Source organism: Alternaria arbusti (assembly GCF_024043155.1).
Source record: "Alternaria arbusti strain BMP 1465 chromosome Unknown scaffold_15, whole genome shotgun sequence".
Classification (NCBI taxonomy): Eukaryota; Fungi; Ascomycota; class Dothideomycetes; order Pleosporales; family Pleosporaceae; genus Alternaria; species Alternaria arbusti.
The window spans coordinates 635992-658208 of record NW_026249955.1 but is presented as its reverse complement, the minus strand read 5'-3'; the positions used below and the strand labels follow the sequence as shown (position 1 = coordinate 658208).

The window sequence follows — 22217 nt, the reverse complement described above, 5'->3', positions numbered from 1 at the left end:
TTGGACAGCCAAAGGCTATACATCAATGCTTATGTATGTTAAGGCATCCCAGGAACCACAACAGGTGGCGCATTTAGGTCTCAGAGACACGTAGAACACAATCAGCACCAGGAGGACCCCTCTACGTAGCCCCATTCCCCAACCAAACTTACTTTCCATCTCAACAGCACAACGAGCCATCTTTACAGTCCAAGCATACACTCAATCTCTTCCCAAATCCTCCATAGTATCCCATATAATGAAGCGACAAACTGCCGCACCGAAAAACATAGACCAAATCTCCGGACTCAACCCTCTTCTCGGGACTCACGCAACAATGCACGCAAGTTCAACCCCATGCCACCTGATTGGCTCGATCACCTACCCTTTTAACCAACACATTAGCCATCGTTCCTTTCCACGTGTGTCACCCGTAACGTAGAACCTGACGAATGTCGTGGGCGGAAAGATCATGGTTTGTGGACCCTTACGCCCCAGCGTCTATGCAGCCACAACGGGGCTAGCTGCGCCTTGGACGTAGCGTACAACCCCGAAGGTGTTTTTGAGATCAGCGTAATGAGCCCCATGGTACAGCCATGGAGTGAATGTAGAATGCAGGCGATGCATGTCGAGAGGGCGACGATGATTGATGCCCGGTGGGGTCTTTTGTCGTTCAAAAGTGGATCGAAGAAATGTAGTGACCGATCAACGCACTTACGTGGATGATGGCCAACTGGGATGGCGTCGCCTGTACTTGAGAACATGGATTTCCTTGGTGGCCTGAATTAGTCACCAGTACCCTTCACACAAGGAAGAGGTTGAGTAGGTCTGCAGCCTAAACCAAGATGAAAACATGCAAAGTAGATGACTTAACGTCAATGTAGGCCCTAGGAAGCGTTGAATTCATGGTGTAGCACTCAATCAGGAGCAGAAATGGCTCGTAAGACATATGATGCATTTGTTGTGAGGTCAGCTATGATAGAAACACTATGACAATCGTACCCTCTTCTCTACTACAGCCTCCCAATCCTTCTTCGTGAATGGAAGATAGCGATCACTACCTTCCGGTAGCCAGTATAGCCTATCCTCTCCAGTGATCTTATCCGGATCAACACCCTCCTTCTTCAACCTACCCTTTTGAATCTTTAAAGTACCCGTATACTCTAATGCAGGCGTCACTCTCAGAAACAGCGGCACTGCATAACTCGGTAAGACCGCTTTCGCGTGCTTTGCCAGGGCTGCGAAGTCGAATGTTGACTCTGTGACTCCATCTGCCATAACGATAGATGCAGTCCCCGCTCGGCCGTCGTATCCAGGCACAAGGACGCCGTATGCGTTCGTTTCAGCGATCTGCGGGAACTTTCCGAGCATGTCGGCTACTTCGTTTGTCGATACGTTCTCTGACTTCCAACGGAATGTATCACCTAGACGGTCGACGAAGAAGACGCGGCCGTCGGCATCTTGTCGCATCATGTCTCCAGACTTGAACCATCTACTATCATAAGCTTGCAGTCGACGAGATTGGAAGGATGACTTACATATCACCCTTCTCGAACACATCCCTAATTCTCCTATTCTCTGTGGCACCTTCGTTCTTGTAGTAGCCTGGTGAAGTAGCCACCGTCTCCGGCGTTAATCTATGCAGCACTTGGCCCGGCTCGTTCACTCCACATCTGATTGCAAAGCCGTTTGCATCTCTCATGATCTCTTCCGTATCAACATCCATCTTCACCCTCACTTCCTGGTCGCCGAACCGCCAATTCCAGATCAGCCCTCGGAGACCTATGCTGCCCGCCGTGAAGGGACCAGCGTTGCGATTGAATGTTGCCCCTAATCCATCGGTAGCCGCGTATAATTCGTTGATGATGGGTATGTTGAAACGCTCACGAAAGGGTTCCCAGACGTCAGGGCGCATGCCGTTGCCCCATGCCATCTTTACTTTGTGTTTCCGCTCGAATGCATTCGTCGGGCCGTTGAGTAGATACCTGCAGAGCTCGCCGACATACTGAATGATATCCGCATCTGAAGCTGCGACTTCAGGCCAGAAGGTCTTGTGCGAAAACCTCCGGCTCAATACGACTGTACCGCCAGCATGAACCATCGGTGTAACGCAAAGGCCATGCGCAGCCCCGTGATAAAGTGGCATACATGTGTACATTCTGGATGCCGGTTTCAGTTCGAGGTATTTGGCGGCGCTGTAGCCAGTCAAGAGCTCGCGACCAGTGCTCAAAGTCACACCTTTGGGCAGCCCGGTCGTTCCGGAAGTGTACAGTAGCGAGCGGAGGGACTCTATAGTGATGTGTTCGCGACGCGAGTATGGTATAATAGTCGGGTTCGGTAGCGACGCGAAGAACGAGGGATCGTAGTACTGGATCTTGATGCCGGTCTCCTCGAGATCCGTACGGCATGGCTCGACATTGCTCTTGACATCGGCGTCTGCGATGAGGAATCTGCAGTTGCATAGCTATTGCAGAAGTCAGCCAGTGTCTATCCGCCCAGATCCAGGAATACTTGCCCTTGCGCAATGCACCAATCCTGTCCCAGTGAGGTTCCAGTTGACGAAGCTCGGAACAGCTCCAATCCCATCGAGAGCGAACCAGAGCATCAGATACTCCGGGCTGTTCCCGCCATCCACAGCAACCACCTCATCAGCTTGTATGCCCAGGTCCTCTATCAACCAATTCCCCACCCTGGTGAATGCATCAAAGAACTCCTTGTATGACCAGGTTTTGCCTTCGAAGATGAGGAATGGATGGTTCGGCTGGTTGCGGACCTGGTCTTCGAAAGCGTGGTACGTGAGAGCACGTTTGCGAGTTGCACGGTCGGTGATGAAGTCGAGGACATCTTGTGTCGGCGAGAGAGCACCGCGTTTACGCCTAAGGTCATGGGCAATATGATATTTCGCGTTGAGGTAGGCTGCTAGGGCTGCTGTGCCTGCTGCTCCGGCGATTATGGGTACTTGAAGATAGTCAACATCCGAGAATACCACGAGAGGATAGAGGTAGATGCTTACATGCCATAGTAACGACCACTTTCCACTTATCGTCCGGTTCCAGAGGTGTTCATAAAAGATACAACGACCGATCCGTCTCTTTAACCCCAATCAACCGGGTGTACCAAAGACAATGCGCGAGAACAGGTAATGTGATTCATCGCAAAAGCTTCCTTTCGCAGGGAGTCGGGGAAAGCTAGGTGCACCGAGGTTGTTGTTGTCGCAGAGACGCGATTCAGGGACCGTCGACTTCCCCGCATTCTACCGGGTAGCTTATTTCCGGGCATCCGCTACAGGGAACCCCAGGGCTTTGCTGCCATATCATCTGCAGTCTCTTTCTAAGTCGAACAGTCAGACATGTCTTACGATCATTCAATCCAATACTCTGCAGTTTTATGATCTTGAGGATCTCTCTAGACCCGTTGTTGATAACATGCTCTGCGGTTACCGCATACAAATCTTGTCCAGACGTCATGAACACGCCAATCGTACCAACAAATTTATGGATGTCAGAATACCAGAATGGGTTACATGTCTCGTCGCATTCTACAAAGACCTGAGATATTTTTAAGAATGGTATCTGCGTAGACGTATACATGATCTTAGGAGCTGCGAAGTAGTTGACTTTCGATAGTGTGTATTCAGCAAATGCGACCCAGACTCTAGCTATCCCAAGGGAGGGATTATGCGTTCTTCAACTCCCTGATCACTACCATACTGGATCTTCGCTCGCGCGGAAACGCATCGCGGGTTTCCAACTTTAACACGGACAACGTTCCATTATATCCGTCGTCCTAAGAAGTCTACTCGGTAACCTCCAAGTGTGAAAGCCATTCCCCTACCATAGCGTCTAGCTTCTTTACGTCCTCCCCATCCTCATCAGCCACAATCTCATCATCTTCAATCTCAAATCCATGACACTGAAGCCATAGGGGAAGGTCCTCCGCCCCCTGCGTGCGATATATCGTTATCTTTTGGCCGTCCCAAGACTTGGACCGAAGGGTGATGGAATGTCTCCAGTACCCATATCGTCTCAACACTTTCAAGAGACATACATATACTGTCTCGCAAACGTGTTGTTCTCTAACCCACTCTTGCGTACCAGCCCAGGAACCGCTGTTTGGATCATACAGCGCCGCTTCTGCTTCATCAATAGCTTCAGGTGTGTTCTTCTTATTGCGATCAAAAGTCCAGTGCTGTATCGCTGAGTGGAAATCGTCGTTTGTCCATTCTTTTGCTTTGGGGAATTTTGCTGGGTTCCAATCCTGAGCGAATTGTTCTGCGGTCTCGTATTCACCCTCAAAGCGTTTGTACTCTTGTGTTGGTGAGGAAGGAAGGGTACATACGCATCCAGACCGATGGCGTATGTAGCTCTGCTGATGGTACAGACCTGGCTCAGGTCTGATAATCTGGCCCATTATATCCGGGGTAGTCGCCGCCCTCCTATGGTGTTCATAAAGCTGCTCATGGAATGACTTGGCTGTGCATTGAGCTTGAAGGGTTGTCATCTCATCGGTTGGTCGTTCGTTCTCGGAAGGCATCTTTGGGTATAGCCTTTCTAATGTTTTGTTTGTGGCAAATGCGTAGATTTTTTGCTTTGGGGTTGAAGTATTGTAGGTCGATATGTGACTTCTAATGATTGACGGCACACTTTATATATCCGCAGCTTTGTTCCTGTGTTACTCAAATAATTCGCCCATTTTCCTGGTCGTTTGGACTATGGATATGTGCGGTAGCGAACCATGGTCGAAAACCTGAGGCTACGCGAGTCCCCCAAGTCAGACTCGCTCATACTCGATGAATATCATGAGTATTGGTTCAACCTTTACTTAACTGGCGGCTCGTATTCTACGCCGACATTCAACATGATCCACACACGCCTCGTATTTGGCATGCAAGTCCGCCACCTCATCGGAGAACAATCGACCGTGGCTCGGAATAGTCCTCCGCTTCAGGGTACCACTCTTTCGACTGCTACCATGATGTTAGCGATCTCATCATCGTCACTTTTGACCGTATTTGTACTTACATCTTTCTTCACCTCGGATTTTACCCTCTTAATCACCACCAGTCCAACCCTCAAATACTCGCCCCGCTCTTTGTCCGTACTAATGATTGCCACACCCAAAGCCGGCGCAACGATCAGAACCTCACAAGCCTCATATGCCTCTACATCGAAAAGAACGCGCGCATCATGGTAGCTTTGATCGCGCATCTGCACCTTACACGACCGATACGGACTCTTCCCTGTCGCTACATCTTTCCCGATAGCAGTAACGTCGGTCACCGATCCACTGATCTTTGCCCACCCATCTTTCAACTCACCAAGCGGATTAAGTCCTTTAGGCACGACCCTGCATTCTTCAAGAAATGCACAGAAGCCTCGCAGCGAAGTATTCATACCTGTAGTAAGATCACCTAACCCGTAATCCACAGGTCCTTTCCCAGACATGAACGACCAAGACGGCGCCGTCCAAATATCCGACCGTTTAAAAGGCGCAACATCATGCCTAGGTACCCACAGGAGCCACTTTGCGAAATTCCGCTTCCACAGTCCCGCAGCGCAGACGTCGCCAGTCATACGCTGCAAGACGGTCATGACGCCTGAGATGGCGGGGAATTTGTCTTTGGGGTATGTTATCCCGCGGGCGGTGTAGTCGCGGACGAGTTGGAACCATGCGTCTTGGCCAATGGCGGCACCGATGGGGAGGTTGATGCTGTAGACTACGGCGTCGAGGGTATAGAGGTGCGTCCAGCCTCGCCTTTGCTCTTCATGCGAGATGCCGTCGGGACAGCGCCAGAACATGTTGGCGCTGCCGAAATGGAGGGAGCGGGATGGTAGGAGTTGTTCTTGGAGGACCCAGGCTCGTGTTTCGAGGGGATCGCTTGGAAGTGCCTGGGTTATGTTAGTCATGAGTCGACGGTGTCTCGGGGGTGGGAGCTTACGTAGTTGCGTGTCTGTTGGGCAACGAGATATACTTCTAGTTCCCCTTCGCTATCGTAGATCTCAATACGTTCAGTCATTGGCATCTTCCGTGGTCCTAGGAAGCCTGCTCCGCAATGTGAAGCGTTGGATGCAGCGATGTTGATGTATGATCTGGAGTAGATGTCGGCCATGACAGCAGATTCTTTCTCCCAGTCTGCTGTGTCATCTTGTACTAATAGTAAGAGTACAAGCGTCAGTATAGGTACTGTACACACAGGAGTCGGTTCATACCAATGGCCAGGCAGTCAATCCATATGTACCGTAGGCCGAGAGACCGCACTACCATAGCAGCATCTTGAAGCGTCTTAGGAAGATCTTGAAAGCCGATGCTGCTTTTTCGCATTGAAAGCGTCTCTGTGGTAGTCATGAACGGCAACCCATTTCCCCAACAATAGCTCAGCGTTGCGTACTTCCCTTTCTGACCAGCGGTCGTTTCGACTAGCTTACATTTGGATTGAGAAAACAGTTCTGGCCACTGCTTCATGTTTTCGGCTAGAGCGTCGGAACTGGGCATGTCATCGAGATCTAGCACTCTTGTAGGCAACAACGAATCTTGCTGGATCGCAGAACATCTCTCATGCCGGGCGTTGCATTTATCAAACCAAGCCCTAAATTGCTTCACTGGCGTCGAGTCAAGCGATTCTTCTAATTTTACTGGCTTGAATAAGTTCGGAGATGGGGTATCTTGTCTTGGATTAGCGTTCTCGCAATGGGTCAGCAATAAGATCCTATCCAAACATACCAAATCTATTTCGAAACTCCACAGCAGTAGCTTCAGGCATGTCCTTATCTAGATAAAGATCAAGTTTGGTGCCGTAGGTCTCAGATTCGGATAGATGAAGCCATGCTGGGGTGACTTCCATATCCTGTTCCTGTGCGACTCGTTTGTAAACCGGCCGTGTTTCCAGATCCCGCATGAGCATGCTGCATATGACACATTCTAAAGCGCTTCTTCTCAATAGCGGTAAGGTAGTTTGGCGTCTATCACATATCCAAGTCTCGCTGTTGTGGCCCCAGGGTATGCCATTGTCGTCGGTCCAAGATTTCTTTTCCCAGCCTGGAGGATGTTCGCCGCGGGCGAGCGCGCGTAAGGGTATAGAGCTGCAACTTACGCAGAGTGACATGACTGGTGTGTATGAAATAATCAGAATAGAATGGCAGTGGTGAAATGTGATGTGAGATGTCGGGTGTGATGGGTGGGACGTACCTGCCTGCTTATAGTCAGCCTGCAGGTGCTCTAGCCTCACGTGTCTTAGTACATGGGACTGCTCTCCACAACCAACTTTGCCTTTCTAGGAGCACTCTTCATAGATTACTGTAATCTCATGCTATGGCATTGATTTCTCTCATATTTTATCTATCCATGTCATCATCAATCTCATCACCACCACCAATCAATCCACAACCTAATACCCAACCCCACCCCCCTCAGTCGGCAAATCAAACCACTGGGAATTCCCCCCCGTACAAGTTTCCCTCAAATACGCCCACGCCTTCGGCCTCTGCCTCCCCTCCAACCCCGGATCCAGCTTAAGCGCCATCTTATACGCCGCCGTCTGCCCGCTACTATCAACGGGATCAACGTAATCAGGAATATCGCCAAAATCCTTTTTCTGCAGCCGCTGTTCCCACGTGATGCCGACAGTGCCGCCGTCGACAAAAGCAAAGGGCGTGTTGTCGACGTAGTGCAGTTGGATGCCCAGGCCGTACATGACGGTTGGGAACCATTTGTAGGCGGTGTAGGCGATGAAGTTGGGCACGGAGGAGACGGGGACGACGAGCTTGGAGTGGAAGGGTGGGGCGGTGGTGGCGGAGGTGGCTTTGCCTTTGCCTTTTCCTTCGTACTGGGTTTTGGGCTGGTTGTCGAGGCGGGAGGTGAGTTTCATGAGTGTGATGAGGGTGTTGAGTTCGGGGCAGCCGCCGTAGAGGTACTGGGGATGCTTTTTCAGTGACGACATATGTTGGCCAACGGGACCGGTAAGCTGCTTCTCGTAGACGTCTGCTTCCTTGATGTACTGGTTCATGCGGCGCAGGATGCTGGGCGACATGGACTCCTTGCGGTTATCGATCTGGAACCGGACGTGGCGGACCATGTGGAAACGGCCTAGGTACGCGAGACGGTCGAAATAAGTCGATGTATCATAACCGATGGAGAAGGTATTCGTCGAATAGAACATGGGAAGTGACTCCTCGCGGACCTGCTTGCTGACGCGGGTGATACCGAGGAGATCGCTGGTCGCGAAGTGATGCTCTGCGTTGTCGTCGTGGAACTGAATGACCTGATCGTCGGTATAGTCGCACAGATGAGGCCTGATGGGTCGGTCTGTATCGAGTGCGAGCGCATAGATGCGCTGACGTAGCTCCACAGAAAGCTCCATGAACTTGTGGAACTTTGGCTTCAACATCTTGCACCTGCCGGTGGTATGACGTTCGGAGTGACACTGGTGACAGAGTGTGCAGTTCATGTTGCGGATACCCTTTTCTGCCATGCAAGTGAGACAGTGAGTGGGCGTGCGATATCTAGGCAGACGGGGTCGCACCGGAACGTTGGAGGTGATAGTAGGTGGTTTTGTCGCGCGTCTTGCCTTGGGCTTTGATGGTCCTGGAGTGGGATCATTGACTGGTGGAGCTGGCGGAAGGATTGGGTTGAAGGAAGGTACACGGAGAGAAGCCGCAAGATTCTCGTCGTCTTCGTCTCCCAGTGCTCGAATATTGCCTTCAGAACGCGGTGCGCGTAGACGACGACGTGTATAGGCGGTGGATGCCTGGAAGTCACTCGAGCCAGTAACCGATCCCGTCGAAAGAGGAGCGTGGTTCAGATTTGCTGGTTGACGAAGATTGTACATGTATAGATCGGCTGCACAAGTTAGCTATGAGTCCTCACCAGAATATTAATGGGGTCCTCTTACCTTGGTTCCTCCAGTGAGAACTTGCTTGTTGAACCATCGATTGCCCTGACTCACCAGACGTCGGCCCACCAGTACCAAATCCCGAGCCTGCTTCGATCGCTTTCTGAAAGTCTTCATCATATTTATAATCGAAGTATTCCTGGCCACAGCGGTCGCACAGAGTCCGCTCATCTCCATCCTCACGAGGGTCAGGCTTCAGGCAGCAAGACATGGGCGGCAGAACGAGATTTCCATTGACCACCAGGTCAGTTGGAGGAAGGAGTGGAGCCGGAGCTGGTTGCGCGGGTGCGTGAAAAAAGTTCTGCGCGTACACCGCACCACACCCAATGCAGACCCAGTCACCGTCGTCCATGGTCCAGTGCTTAGAATCTGGACAGCATTTCGGCGCATCGCCTATGATGGGATGTGGGCGGCCTGCTTGCTCGTTGACCTCGAAGCCATTACGTGTTGGGCGAATGTCGGCGCCAGACTCCTTCATGGCCAAAGCTAGCTGTAAGGCCTCGGGGCTGCAATCGTTCGGCCAGAAATCACTCCAAAAGTTATCGTTCGCTTCGTAGTCGTCGTCGTTCATTGTCGGCGGCTGGTAGCTGGGTGATTGTGCAAAGGTTGAAAAGTGAGAGAGCAGGTTATTTAAGTGACATTCGAAAAAGTGAACGCGGTGAGTGGGCGATTATATGGGAGCGAGCAAGAGAAGCCTAAAAGTTTCCACTCCGCAGACGAGGAAGTGAAAGCACGCATGTGACCACACTGTGCGAAGTCAGGGGTCCGCGACTTAGATGAATGAGGGAAACGCACATGCATACGACAAATCAGTCATCCTTCCTTGATATACCTTCCAATCATCGCCTCTACCACTTCTTGCCTCCCTCATCACTAAAATCTCGTCCCTGACGTTCCTGCTCTAGCCTAGCATCGAACTCCTGTTGAGCGCGCTGTCTCTCCCTGGCCCTCTCCTCATCGCCTGCAACAAACGTATACGAATCTCCAAGCGTGGACCCCTCCCTTTGCTCTCTGCGCTCCGGTTCCGCTCTGCGCGATTGTTGCTGCTGTGGCCTTTGAAGTGGCGCTGCTGCTCCTCCTCCGGTGCGCCTGAGACGATCCCATGACGACTCACCAGGTCTTGCTTGAGATTGGGATTGTGATTGTTGTGGGTTGTTGACTTCGTCCTGGAAGAGGCCTCCAGTGGGGGAAGCGTCGTCATCGAATGGAAGGGATGAGGGCGGTGCTTGCTGGCGTTGTGGAGCTGGTTGTGATGTGTCGTTCGAGAACGTCTCCCATGTGTCTGATCCCGCGGTTCTGGTACCCCATGATTCGTTTCCAGCGGTCGGGCTCATGTCGTCGCCTCCATCAGCGTTGCCTTGAGGCTGCTTGCCCCAGCTAACCTGTGGTGATGGGCCACCTCCTGCCTTGTTCCTGACCTGCTCCTGGAACTGTCGTCGCCTATCCTCAATCTCACGTCCTTGTTGTGCGGTCCGTTGCCCTTCAGCGTGTGATGAAGCCTTCAACTCCTGTCCAAACTGCTCCAGCTTAGGATCATTCGAGGTATTGACCGCAGCCAAGGGTTGCGCGAGTAGTTGACCGATAATGTTGCCCATTTGTCCCGCCACCAGAACGTACAGGGAAAACCGCCATGTGTGTCGTGCGAACTGCGCCATGTTGCCCTTGATCGGACCAAACTTGTTCCGGTCAATGTCCTCGACCTTGGGCTGGTAGAAGGGATACTTCATCTTGTCCATAGTTCTGTACCATTGGTAGGTTCCTGCAGCTGCACCTGTGAAGGCGAAATAGCTCTTTGTCTGCTCAAGCTGGTATATGTGGAATGCGAGCGCCTGCGCTTCTTCTGGATTCAGTTGGCGGCCGACTTTGCGCTCGGCGAATTTAAGGGTAGTTTCGGTCTTGAAGCGAACGGCGCGATCGGAGAAGCCCATGAAGGTGCCTATGATCGGTAATGGCTGGGGCAGGACGCTCGCGTCGAAGCGAGCGCCTGAGGAGGGCGGCGACGCGGAAGCATATGGATCGTCCGAGGAGGGGTATGGGTTATCTGAGAAGCCTTCCGGGGCTGTATTGTCGACGTCCTGAAGCACCATAGTGATGTATGGGCAATTGAGTCGTGACGGTGTATGGTCGTAGGAAGTGGTGCGTGGTGTGATGAAGAGACATCGGAGCTTAGCTCAAGCGTTGATGACGGCATCGAACACAACCTCGGGATCAGGGTCCACCTGGCAGCTGCGAACACCTTGACACGATACCATTGCGCAACTAGCGTCTCGCATCACGACTATCATCGCTTGTCACTTTCGTCTACTCTAATCACTTCACATGAGAAAGATTTGTCACAAGATTCAATACGGTCTATTCCCATGTTCCCCTGACCCAGCGATACTCCCTCGGCAGAAAATGTACGTACTTATACAAAAGATAAAGAAAATGACCTCCAAGTTCGACCAAACTACTGCGAACCCCATATGCTCGCAAGGAAGCAGAAACTAGACTGTGTTGAGTGAGGAAAGTACCCAACTTCGCTTCACAAAACGCCGCGACCCAAAGCCGCCTGCAACGGCCAATTATGATAACCAGAAACACCCTCGAAGGGTACGATGAGAAAAGCGACGGGCCAAAGACTTGGTCCACCGTTGCGCGCGATATGTCGTATATACTTTTGCGGACCCAGAGTGTCGTCGACTGATCACATGCCTATAAAATGATGCAGCGACAGCCAGCTGTAGGTTCCTCGTCGTTGTCTCTTCGGCTGCCAGTTTTGCCGGTCTTGGCGTTTTCCTCGTCGTCCACCATTTCCTGTGGCTTGACTGTCATGTGCACCACGTTGGGCGAGTCTGTCTGGAACCGGCAGTCTGTCCGATGTCAGTAGCTGGCCTTGGAGTCTGGAGTGTCTATCGATGCGGGCTGCGCGTCGTGGCTGCATTAACCAATGATCGGCATGTGCCGAGCGATTGGACGAGCCGTGCCAAGAACGTTGACATGATACGATGAGATGGAGGTGCTTACCCTTGAGTGGGGATTTGTCGTCGAGCATGCGACCAAAGTGTATCAGTCGTATTGAGCCTGGCGATGTGGGCCGGGTCTCCCATTCTGTAATGACGAGTTAGCGTTTGCACGACGAAGGCTGCAAAGGGATGGTCTTTGGGCACCATGCAGATCAAGACCGAAGACGTCAACATAGCCACCCCACTGTCGAGCCAAGCTTCTCCCAGCTCTTGCGCCACGTAGAGAAGAGATGCGCATGCGTACCTTCTCGCCAGTCCCGCCATATCAGCTCCTTGAGCGTGTATACGCTGATGTTGTAGGGGTCCATGTTCTCGACATTGACGTTGCGCTTCTTGAGGTACTTCTCCTCAATCTTGTAGGGGTGTCTCGAGCCGCTGGTGAGGAGCAGCATTATGACCAGCACGGGGCCATTGGTGTTGTCTGGGTTCGCGGCTGGAGTATCGGTCGACGGCCCAATCGCCTCGGTCTCTGCGCGATTTAACGCAGCAGGCGGTGCGGGTTTCGCAGACGGGGCAGCAGCGACGGGCGCGTCCTCAGAGGCGCTGATTTCGGCCACGTGTGGTGTGGAAGCTGCTATCGCGGCTGGAACGGGGGTCTCTGCGACATGCGTGCTCGTGCTGGCGGGAGCTGGGACGGCGCCCGACGCCTGGAGAGTCCGCATCTCGACGGGGCTGGACGACAGGCCTTCGCTGCTGCTCTGCGGTCGCGACCCTGCGGCGGGCTGTTGTGGAGTGGTTTGCGGTGCCGTGGGGGCTTGGTCCGCTGTAGACGCCATGGTGGTCGGCCGACTTCACTCGCGACGGGCGGCGGTGATGCGAAAGGGGAGCGATTGGACGGGCCAAGCGAGTGGACGACGATGGCACGACGGGGGGATTCTTCCGGGCAGGCGTCGTCGGTGCAGAGGGCGCGGCAGCGAAAAATAGTTTGGTGTTGAGATGTATCGGGCCTGTGGGCGTGAGAGAGAAGGTCGGGCGACCGTGCGCGATTGGGAAGTCGCCGTCGCCGCCTTGTTATGCCCTTCTCCGCAATCCGCAAACGCGGCAAGAGCGACCCGCCGTCTCCACCCAGAGCCACTACTGAGCCGAGAACACCGCCTCAATACCTGGGCTTATGCCACCCACCCAATGTTTGCTGGTACCGATAGACGTGTACCAGCAAACTCTTCGCCTGCCGACTTGTGCTTCTCCTGTCACTGCCTACACTGCTAGGCCCGCGACGCGCCAGGTTCTGCCTCCCCAAGCGTCTGCCCCTGCATTGCATGCCCATGGCCATTATTGGTCAGCTGAGCTGTTCATGCATCTGCTTTGCGCCACATGCACAGCAGTCCGAGTGGACCCGGGGCTCGTTCCGAGACACCCTGGGAATGACAGTAGACTGTCTTGTTCAGCATGTTATAAGCACAGAATATGCGTGTTGACGTTTTCACCATCCCTAGTTAGTTGCCAGAATGCTATGTCTGTCGAACATCAGATCATTATGACGAGGGATCAACAAGTCACGCAAAACCAGAATGCAACCTTGAGGCATGCACAGCTGCTGGAACAGTTCCCTTCAGCAAGGACGAGTCAGCTATTGAGGGTGATCAGCCATGAAAGACCAAGTTCTTCGTACCAAGGGTCAATAACCATCATGCCATTTGCCGACCTTATACCCAAACTAGTGATCCGAGTCCATATTGATTCGCCAATTATGCCGGTTATATTCGGTTCCAGTGTCGACCAAGAGAAAAGACATGCAGGTTAGTCAAGCCATGCTGGTGAACGTATCATTATTTCATTCGTGTCCTGGTTCTATGCCAACGCCGGTTGTCCATATCGTAAACGGTCCGTAGTATGGCTTGGGCGGATGAAGTATCGCTACCAATGCGTTCAGTATGCCCTCCATGTGTTCTAACCAAGCACCATCAACGCTCTACCAGTTCATCTTCATCTTGTGCTCAATCTCCGTGTGGAAGTCTGGCACCTCACGCAGCTCGTTGCCAGTGAAGACATCCTCCCAGCCAATCTCCGTGTCCCGTCCCTGCAGAATGTCCCGGTGAACGTTGCTGCTTCCACCTAGAGTTGCTGGCCTCCACTCGCCCGCCTCGGCGATCTTGAGCTCCATACCCCTACGCACTGGCTCTGCGATGCCGAACTGCCGCCTCAGCATCTCCATCTTCAGGCGGTCCTGGGTGTCTCGCCATTGGGTGAGACGGGCCTCGAGAGGGTGGGCGGACTGGAGAGCGACGGGTGCTGTCGACGATGAGGCGGCGCTGGATGCTGTGGTGGTTTGGCCAAGGCGAGAGCGCAGGGTATCGTGCACACCGGGGGCTGAGGGGGCTGAAGTCTCGAGAGCGGTTTGCGTGGAGTGTGCCTTGTGGGGGACGATACGGAGAGACTGGATAAGTGTTAGACCAGGGCACTGTGTACATGGGCGCTGTGGTGCTGATAGCGTACCATCTTGTTGAATGTGACGCTGAGACTTGTGAGGTGAGACTGGTACGGGCTTTTGAGAGTTTCGACCTCGAATATACGATTTAGTGGGCTGAGGTGGTGTTGATGTTCGAAGGCGGGATGTCGAACTGTTGCTATCGATGGAGCTCCAGGCTACGGAGGTGACGCGCCCGACTAGCGCGGTCTTGGCACAACCATATGCTCCAAATCCCGACCTCACCACTTCACAAACGTTCAAGAGAAGTGTCTAACATGAATCATGGCTGCGTAAACACCTTCAGTTGCGGACAACTACATCCCGACTATGCTGCTCAACGGCAGATCCCAAACTACACAAGCGACGACCATGGCCCCTACACTGACCATAGCTGCCATGAGAATGTTGACAGCATTGTTGTCCAGCAAATCGCTCCCGACTTCGATCTTCCGACTCTCATGCTGTGCATCCACGACTGCATTACCGCTTCCCCCGGCTCTCAGCATTGTCTCCGATGCCTTGATCGACGCCGCAGTGTCCGCTCCGCTCGTCTTTGCAATGCCTTCCTTGCCTTCCGCACGACTGCTGACTTTACTGCGCACTTGACCTGTCTTGGAAAGATGAAGAGGATGGCTGCTTTTCACGAGAACTCTCCTGCCTCCTTCGCCCTCTACGACCTTTCCAGAGTGGACGTCGACAACGCTCGCTTGAGCCAGAGCACCCAGAAGCGAGTCGAGTAGTGTTCCGCTAAAGCCAGCAGCTGTCAGAGCAAGTGTATAGGTCATCTTCTCGGACACATTCCAGTCTTTACAGAAGGGCAGGAACAGCGTAGATGTAGCTGAGAGTATGAACGCCCCCAGTAGGCCTGCACCAAGTCCAGTCGCAGTCACTCCTCCATTTGTGCCTGGCGGGACGACACGCCATGGAGCTGTTATGAGACGTGGCTTTGATTTCGAAAGGATACCGAGTTCGGAGGAGAAGGTGTCGGCGGCGACTGCGGCGTAGTTGCTAGAGTATGTTAGCAATCACATGCTATGACATGAAGTACATTCGCTTACGCCACAATGCCTACGACCAGCGCATCACTCCCTTTGTGCCAACATAGACCCTGGTCGTTGTATCTCCCTTCTTTCCTTAGCTGCCACAGGTGCAGCAAGAGTAACACCGAGGCTACGCCGGAGTTCGCGATGACCTGAATATGATTGCGCTCGCCTTCACCACCAGATGCGCCCGTCGCGGACTGTGTCAACTTGGCTTTGATGTCGTGTTTGACCTGTCTTCGTGTGAGTATTCGTCTATCGCATTCTTCATCAAACGTACCTTCGTCACAGTACTACCAGCCAGGAAGAAGACGGCAAGAAGCACGAAGAATACACTCCATGGGTGCGATACATGCACGACTGCTGTCGCGAAGGCTACCACAATACCGACTGGGGTCAGTGATTTGCGAGAGTATGCTCGGTAGACTAGCGCAGCAACGGCGGGGACCGCTATAGTGGGTTGCATGCTTGGAGGTGTTGGTAGAGCGGCACGGAGGTGTGGCTCGAGATGGACGCTTTCCGAACGTGATGGTGGTTGCGTCATGGCCAAGCGTGGATGATGGCGGCCTGGCCCGTGGAATCCGTTGCGAACATCAGCCTTACAACTTCGCGACCACTTGCACATGACAAAATTCCATCCATCTCAACTCTCATCTCGAATCTTCGTTAAAAGGACAGATTAGAGGGCGCCTACACTCAGCTACCGGCCCGCCTCCAGCTTCTAGAAACCATGCATCGCTACCACTAAGGTTATGCTGAAGACACCCACCAGGCGTGTCGCCCTTGACTACCTCTGCCGCCCGCTCAGAGACTTGATTGGCCTGTAGATGCATCCAGAAACCCTCGACACTGCAGCTACTCCCACGGGGTCCCGGAAAGTCAACGTAGAGGTATGAGGGATACTCTAGGAACGCAGACAACGCCAGAGTCTGGGTCAAGGGCGTGTGCCCTTCTTCGCAACAGACCTCTCGCCCTCGAGACAACTGAAGATCATGTGACTCCCAAGATTCTCGGCCAATGCACCGCGTAAAGGACTAGCGGGATAGGCAACGGGACAGCTCAAGGGCCCAGACACAGGCCCATCCCACGTGTTGCAAGGGGAACATGCAACACCCAATCTACATCCATCCACGAAAGCGCCACAAATATGTACAGTATACTAAAAACCTGTACTTTTCCTCTGGTCATAGCGTGGTTCATCATGAAGCACCACTTGATGGGCGTGTGAAGCACTTCACGAGCCTACGACGATTTCGACAGTTCTCCAGGCGTAATACGCACAGCCTCAATCGGATGACTTGCTCAAGGACAAGGAAATTGTAGGCTACAACCAGCATTCACCGGGGGCATGTGTGCCATGCTGCCAACAAAAGCTTGACAAAGCTTAGGAAGGCTTGACCCTTATCCGATCCCTATCAGCCTTATTAGCGAAGGGCCTACTACGCCATGCTCTACGGGAGGCCTCGTCTGACAGCCGGTGATATCGCTGTGGTATGTACCAATCGCAACTCCATGACTGCGCCACTATTAGCCGAAGAGGATAGCGATAGCAGGGTGTGAGCTGTGATTGGTCCGCGAAGGAGACCCAACTAGGTATAGTCAGACTTCCTCGCTATGGCCGTAATGCGCAGCACAAACCTCGTACGTGTCATGTACAGAGACCCATATTGTGACCAGAGTCGGCTTAGACTGGTTGCTGTGGCCGTTGGGTGCCTGAGATTCGGTGCAAAGCCACGCAGACCCCTCGACTCTGTGATAACCTATTTGGGCGAGGATCGCGCAACCGCAAATGTAAAGTAGAATATAAGGCGTCGACTCCTGCGACGATGGAGGTAAGCAGCTCATCTGTCTCTGTTTTTGCTGTAATCGTCTTTTCGCCTTTTTTCTCAAGTTTCAAGCATGGCGATATACCTCTTCAAGCTCGTCCGGCGAAAGCTACGAGAACGCGAAGCTCAAAAGCACATCCCAACTATAGATGACTCCCATCTAGTACCCGAGCCAGCTCCAGGGCAAGAACTCCAAGATCTCTCAACCCAACATAACCATGGACCATCGCAAGACTCAACAGGAAGCCATATCAACTTCCTCACCCTAGAAGAAACAGCACGACAGAAGGCAGAAGCGCGCCAAAGAAACATCCGACAGTGGAAATTGATGCTGGGGCTCGTATTGCCGAACTTTTTGGCTGCTATGGATGTTACTATCGTTGCTCCTGCTATTCCACTTATATCAACACATTTCGGTATGTCGATCCGCTCATGCCATTGCCATACGACCCCATGTCTATGCCCAAGTACTAACACAATTGCCCAGACCAGCTCTCCGGTAGTTTCAACTGGATAGTAGCCGCCTACACGCTCACATTTACAACCTTCATACCCGCGTCAGGCCAGTTAGCTGATATTTACGGCCGCCACTTCGCACTCCAATTCCAGATGTTCTGGATCACCATCGGCAGTATCATTTGTGCCACGGCTCAGTCCTGGAGCATGCTACTTGCGGGGCGTGCTTTGCAGGGCTTGGGCGCTGCGGGTATCATGAGCCTGAGCCGGATTATAGTGTCTGATGGGGCGACGCTGGCGGAGACTTCGAGGAGTACTTCGATCTTGTCTTTGATTAGTGGCTGCAGGTAAGTCTGCCTTCAGTTTGCAACTGAAAGAACAATACTGATTATGCCGATCTAGTTACGCAGTCGGCCCCGTCATCGGCGGCTACCTCGCAGACGCAAGCTGGCGCTACATATTCGTCCTCCCCATCGGCGTCGCAGTCCTCTCCATACTCATCATCTTCTTCGTCATGCGCAAAGAGCTATTCCACGGCCGCGCCTCTGTCTCACCAGGTCAATCCCGGCGTCTAGGCTACATCTCCGGGCTCGCAATCATCGACTGGCCCGGCCTCGTCATGTTCATCTTCGGCGTCGGCTGCATAATCCTCGCGATCCAATGGGGCGGCACACAATACTCCTGGGACTCAGCACCCGTCATCGCTCCCCTCGTTGTTGGAGTCGTATTGTGCATCGCGTTCTTTACCTACGAATACCTCCTCGGTCCAGACCGCGCGGTTGCTAGACTTTTCCATCGTCAGATCCCCATGATACCCTCCACGCTTTTCCGCAAGAAAGACACTGCGCTCCTCATGGCCATAAACTTCTCCGCGGGCATCTCCATGGTCTGCGCTTTCTACTTCATATCGTACTACTGGCAGTTCGCAGAAGGCTACTCGTCTAGTCAGGCCGGAGTGCAACTCCTGTACTACACCCCTGGGCTGGGTGTCGGTGTCTACATCGCAGCTAGACTGTGTAATTCGTGGCTACGACAGACATTTGTTCCTTTGCTCATCGGATCGGTTGTTGAGGCTGTAGGGTTGGCGCTGCTTACATACGCGGTTTCTGTAAGGCATGTTACGATGGTAAAGGTCTTCCTGGCAGTATCGGGTGCAGGGACGGGCTTACGCTTTATGCCCGTTGTACTGCATGCAGCGGGTATCTGGTCGACGCGCGTTCCCAGTATGCAGTCGCTGCTTTCTTTCATGCTACCGTTGGGCGAGACCGTCGGTATCGCTATGATGGGATCGGTTTTCTCGAACAAACTGACGACTTTCTTGGCCGGAATCGACAATTCTGGAAGCGGCATCGAGCTGCCTGCCACCGGGGCACATAGCCTGGACCTCCTGAATAGTCTTCCACCGGCGGTCAAGGAGGAAGTTCAGCATGCGGCTGCGAAGGCGGTGATGTGGTCGCTGATCTCCATCATGCCGTTCATGGCTGCGGCGATTGTTGCGTCGTGCTTTTTGGGTAATGTTTGGATTGGGAAAACGGCAGAGAAGAGTGAAGAGAGTGATGGTCAAGAACATAAACCTGCGCAAGAGGCGGAGGTGGGTAAGGTTCTGTACGGGGTTTATGTAGTTGCGTGGTTCATGGGAAGGCTCGAGAAGCAGAAGCAGGATTTGGATGTCAATATGGAGGGTGATGAAATGAATAGTGGGCATCATAAAGTGGTTGAAGGGGATAGGGTGTAGAGAGGGTCAGAGTTGGGTACCAATATACTTGTATTATCACATATGTTATCTTTTGACCTGGGGCTCTCTTACTCAAAGTCAATCATCCGCTCGTAGTTTCGAAAATCCGCCCCAGATATCGCCCTCTAACAGATCCGCTCATGCGGTTCTCTCCAAGGGACCCCGAGGATCTCAAAGATCTTCTTCTCGCTCCTACCCTCTACCAAAACACCCTCGTTCAGCTTCTCACCCCGCTTTCCCCTATGCACATCCTTATACAACCCCTTCTGGTTCAACCTCATATTCTTCTTGCGAGCCAGCAGTCGAATACTGCGATTAAAGATATCGTTTCCAGTGAAGTATATGAGCGCTGCACCCATCTCCTCCTCGGGGACAAGAAGAAAGTCCATCCGGCGCCAAACCTTCGAGGTAGGGAGACAAGAGGCGCCGTGCCACTTCGAGCCTGTAGGATCGTTGGATCGGGAGGTCGCTAGAGAAGCTTTCAGGAACCCGATCTTGTATAGATGAGGGACGAGGCGGTCGAAGATGATCGTTCGCATAGCCGCAAGCGAATTATCGGGCCTCGTAAGTATCATGTCAATATCGCCAGAATCTTTTGCGCCGCGACGATAGCTGCCCATGATGGTGGCTTTGAACTTGGGGTCGATCTTCTTCAGCTCTCTAATGACAACTGCGCCATGGGCTTCAACCTCAGCACGCGGTATACGGGAGTTGAAATCATCGTAGTGTTCCACACCGACCTTGTTGCTCTCGGTGAGATTCGCTTTGGTTCGAAGATCTTCTAGCGTACGGTAGCCGGCCTTGATCCATTTGTGGGCCTGAACAAGTCCAGCGCCGTAGACACCGAGAAACAAACGGAGTACTACGTCAAGAGGGTCATCTCGCGTACTTTCAAGCCTGCGGAGACGATCGGTGAGTACGATCTCTTCGATCTTCTTGGCGAGCCGTCCGCCAATATAAGGTAGGGCTGCAGCTTGTTTCGCAGTAGTGATCTTGACCGTTTGCTTCTTCAGGGTAGTGATACATTTGCGGTAGCTGAGCACGCGCCATTGGTCCTGCATCTGATCGTAATGCTTGCACATCTGATCCAGGATCTCGATAGTCCGGGCGTTCGGGTTCTGGGACGTATAGCCGTTCGCACCTGGGTCCATACACTGGAACGCGTTCTGGTAGAATGGCTTCTTGTCGCGTAGAGCAGACGCTTTTGAGACAATGTTTGGGTACTTCGGTAGCTTAGGCGCTGCGACCATGGGCTCCTCATCGGTACCTGAATCATCTACATCTTCCACACCACTTGCTACCGGAGATCCTGCATCCTCGTCTTCCTCAAGCGGTAGGTTTGCGATAGCTTTGGTTTCCAGTATCGCTTGAGAAAGAGCGTCGTTGAATTTGTCGACATTCTTAGGCTGCAAAACTTTCGTTGGACTCGAAGACGGCATGACGAAGCTGTCCTCGACAGTCTCATCGAACGAGATATGCGTAGCTATATCTGCTACAGGCGGCGTAGCGGGGACGCTTTCTTCGGTTGGATATGAGTCTGTCTTTTGTGACTCCTTCGCAGCAGTCTGTCGTTTTGACGGTTTGATTGCCAGTGAGCTCTGCGATGCGGCTAAGGTTTGGGATGAAACTACCAGCTCACTACGTTCCTTCCTACTGGGAGCACCTTTGATCGCGAAGCGGGGCTGATTTGGATCTCGGAGTCCTTTCCATTCTATACTTTCCGTTATATAAGGCTGGAACTTGACGACCGCAACGTTCTCGGGAATGCCAGGTATGTTCGGATCCCGCAGTAGTTGATCATACGTGCGTACGTCGTAGCCGTCGTCTATTATAACATGCGTAATATTCTCTTTCCATTCCTTGGCCCAAGCAGCACCAAATTCGATTACTTTGTGTATGCGAGAGCGCCGCGGTTGGGTAATATCGTGACTCGGATAGAAATACATGATCTTGCCCTTGAAATACTGTTGGCTCTCTGGTTTCAGTCCGATGTTAGTGGCTGGCTTAGGCCTTGTTCCTCTACATTCTCGCGGAATGTCACCCATTTGTATATAAAACGGAGTGGTATCCTTGCCCGCTGTCTCAGGTGAATATAACACTCTGTTCAGAGTACTCTTCGCGCCAACGACAGCTGATGACCTAGTTCGCGGCTTGGTGACTGGTACCATCTTTGTAAGTCCTTGTTCAGGCGCTGTAGACGAACGCGTCATTTGCTGGGTCGTTTGTCGCTCGATTGCGCGTTGTTTTCTCGAATGCGTCTCGAACTCCGCTTGCCTTTCTTTCGGTGTTGCTCCAAGGAAACTGCTTGTCTGCTTTCTAAGCGCCGGGGGCCGCATCGCTTTCGAATCTTTCAATGCGCGTTCGAGTCTACCCACGCTGGCGTCCGGGATGTCATGCTCATCGTCAAGGATATCCAAAAGTTCTTGCTCTTTGAAGTAGGCTTCCTTCATCGCCAGTGCGTTTTCGGACATCGCGTAAACTTCGAGGGGTCAATGAGCCTTTGCGACTAAAGTTATGTTCTTCCGAACTGGGCCGTTGAGTCGAGTAGCAACGTGGGCGCAGCTTCAATACTTCCAAGGTCGTCAAGGGAAAGGACTGCGAAAGCACAGTTGCCTATTGTAGCGCCATTTATATCGTCCGCCGGGACCGTTCGCCATTTCAAAGCTTAGCAGGCAATGCGCTGGTGAGAGAGTGTAGAACGTCACCGAGGCAGCAGCGCGTACAGAGTTGGCGCTGACGCGAAAGCACGTGGTACTTTGGCCGCTTCTGTGCTAGTTCCACGCTCACATCCGTCATTTCTCGAGTTTGGCGGGACAAAGACATTCCGCAAACAAAATGCTTCAGCCCCGAATAGCAACGCCATTGCGGCGCACGTTCCT

General features: G+C 52.8%; 8 protein-coding genes across 8 annotated transcripts; 1 reads left to right on the top strand and 7 right to left on the bottom strand.

The window, feature by feature from the left end:
- Positions 1 to 966: 966 nt before the first annotated feature.
- On the bottom strand, positions 967 to 2999 carry FAT1 (long-chain fatty acid transporter fat1; the record flags this gene model as incomplete). The annotated part of the gene is made up of 4 exons (XM_051449585.1): positions 967 to 1471; positions 1518 to 2443; positions 2510 to 2895; positions 2993 to 2999. The coding sequence occupies 4 exons, from the start codon at positions 2997 to 2999 to the stop codon at positions 967 to 969; spliced, it is 1824 nt and encodes a 607-aa protein (XP_051299439.1).
- Positions 3000 to 3774: 775 nt separating this feature from the next.
- On the bottom strand, positions 3775 to 4512 carry J4E86_009077 (uncharacterized protein; the record flags this gene model as incomplete). Its single annotated transcript, XM_051449584.1, has 2 exons — positions 3775 to 3921; positions 4027 to 4512. The coding sequence occupies 2 exons, from the start codon at positions 4510 to 4512 to the stop codon at positions 3775 to 3777; spliced, it is 633 nt and encodes a 210-aa protein (XP_051299438.1).
- Positions 4513 to 7363: 2851 nt separating this feature from the next.
- Positions 7364 to 9437, bottom strand: J4E86_009076 (uncharacterized protein; the record flags this gene model as incomplete). Its single annotated transcript, XM_051449583.1, has 2 exons — positions 7364 to 8673; positions 8867 to 9437. The coding sequence occupies 2 exons, from the start codon at positions 9435 to 9437 to the stop codon at positions 7364 to 7366; spliced, it is 1881 nt and encodes a 626-aa protein (XP_051299437.1).
- A 277-nt stretch (positions 9438 to 9714) lies between these two features.
- J4E86_009075 (uncharacterized protein) lies at positions 9715 to 10953 on the bottom strand (the record flags this gene model as incomplete). The annotated part of the gene is made up of 2 exons (XM_051449582.1): positions 9715 to 10248; positions 10285 to 10953. 2 exons carry the CDS (start codon positions 10951 to 10953, stop codon positions 9715 to 9717), a joined length of 1203 nt encoding a protein of 400 aa, XP_051299436.1.
- Positions 10954 to 11560: 607 nt separating this feature from the next.
- On the bottom strand, positions 11561 to 12647 carry J4E86_009074 (uncharacterized protein; the record flags this gene model as incomplete). Its single annotated transcript, XM_051449581.1, has 3 exons — positions 11561 to 11718; positions 11873 to 11956; positions 12116 to 12647. The coding sequence occupies 3 exons, from the start codon at positions 12645 to 12647 to the stop codon at positions 11561 to 11563; spliced, it is 774 nt and encodes a 257-aa protein (XP_051299435.1).
- Positions 12648 to 13783: 1136 nt separating this feature from the next.
- Positions 13784 to 15787, bottom strand: J4E86_009073 (uncharacterized protein; the record flags this gene model as incomplete). The annotated part of the gene is made up of 5 exons (XM_051449580.1): positions 13784 to 14248; positions 14308 to 14346; positions 14668 to 15289; positions 15340 to 15554; positions 15602 to 15787. The coding sequence occupies 5 exons, from the start codon at positions 15785 to 15787 to the stop codon at positions 13784 to 13786; spliced, it is 1527 nt and encodes a 508-aa protein (XP_051299434.1).
- A 1433-nt stretch (positions 15788 to 17220) lies between these two features.
- On the top strand, positions 17221 to 19338 carry J4E86_009072 (uncharacterized protein; the record flags this gene model as incomplete). Its single annotated transcript, XM_051449579.1, has 3 exons — positions 17221 to 17563; positions 17635 to 17950; positions 18006 to 19338. The coding sequence occupies 3 exons, from the start codon at positions 17221 to 17223 to the stop codon at positions 19336 to 19338; spliced, it is 1992 nt and encodes a 663-aa protein (XP_051299433.1).
- A 125-nt stretch (positions 19339 to 19463) lies between these two features.
- Positions 19464 to 21809, bottom strand: J4E86_009071 (uncharacterized protein; the record flags this gene model as incomplete). The annotated part of the gene is made up of 2 exons (XM_051449578.1): positions 19464 to 20200; positions 20228 to 21809. 2 exons carry the CDS (start codon positions 21807 to 21809, stop codon positions 19464 to 19466), a joined length of 2319 nt encoding a protein of 772 aa, XP_051299432.1.
- Positions 21810 to 22217: the final 408 nt, after the last annotated feature.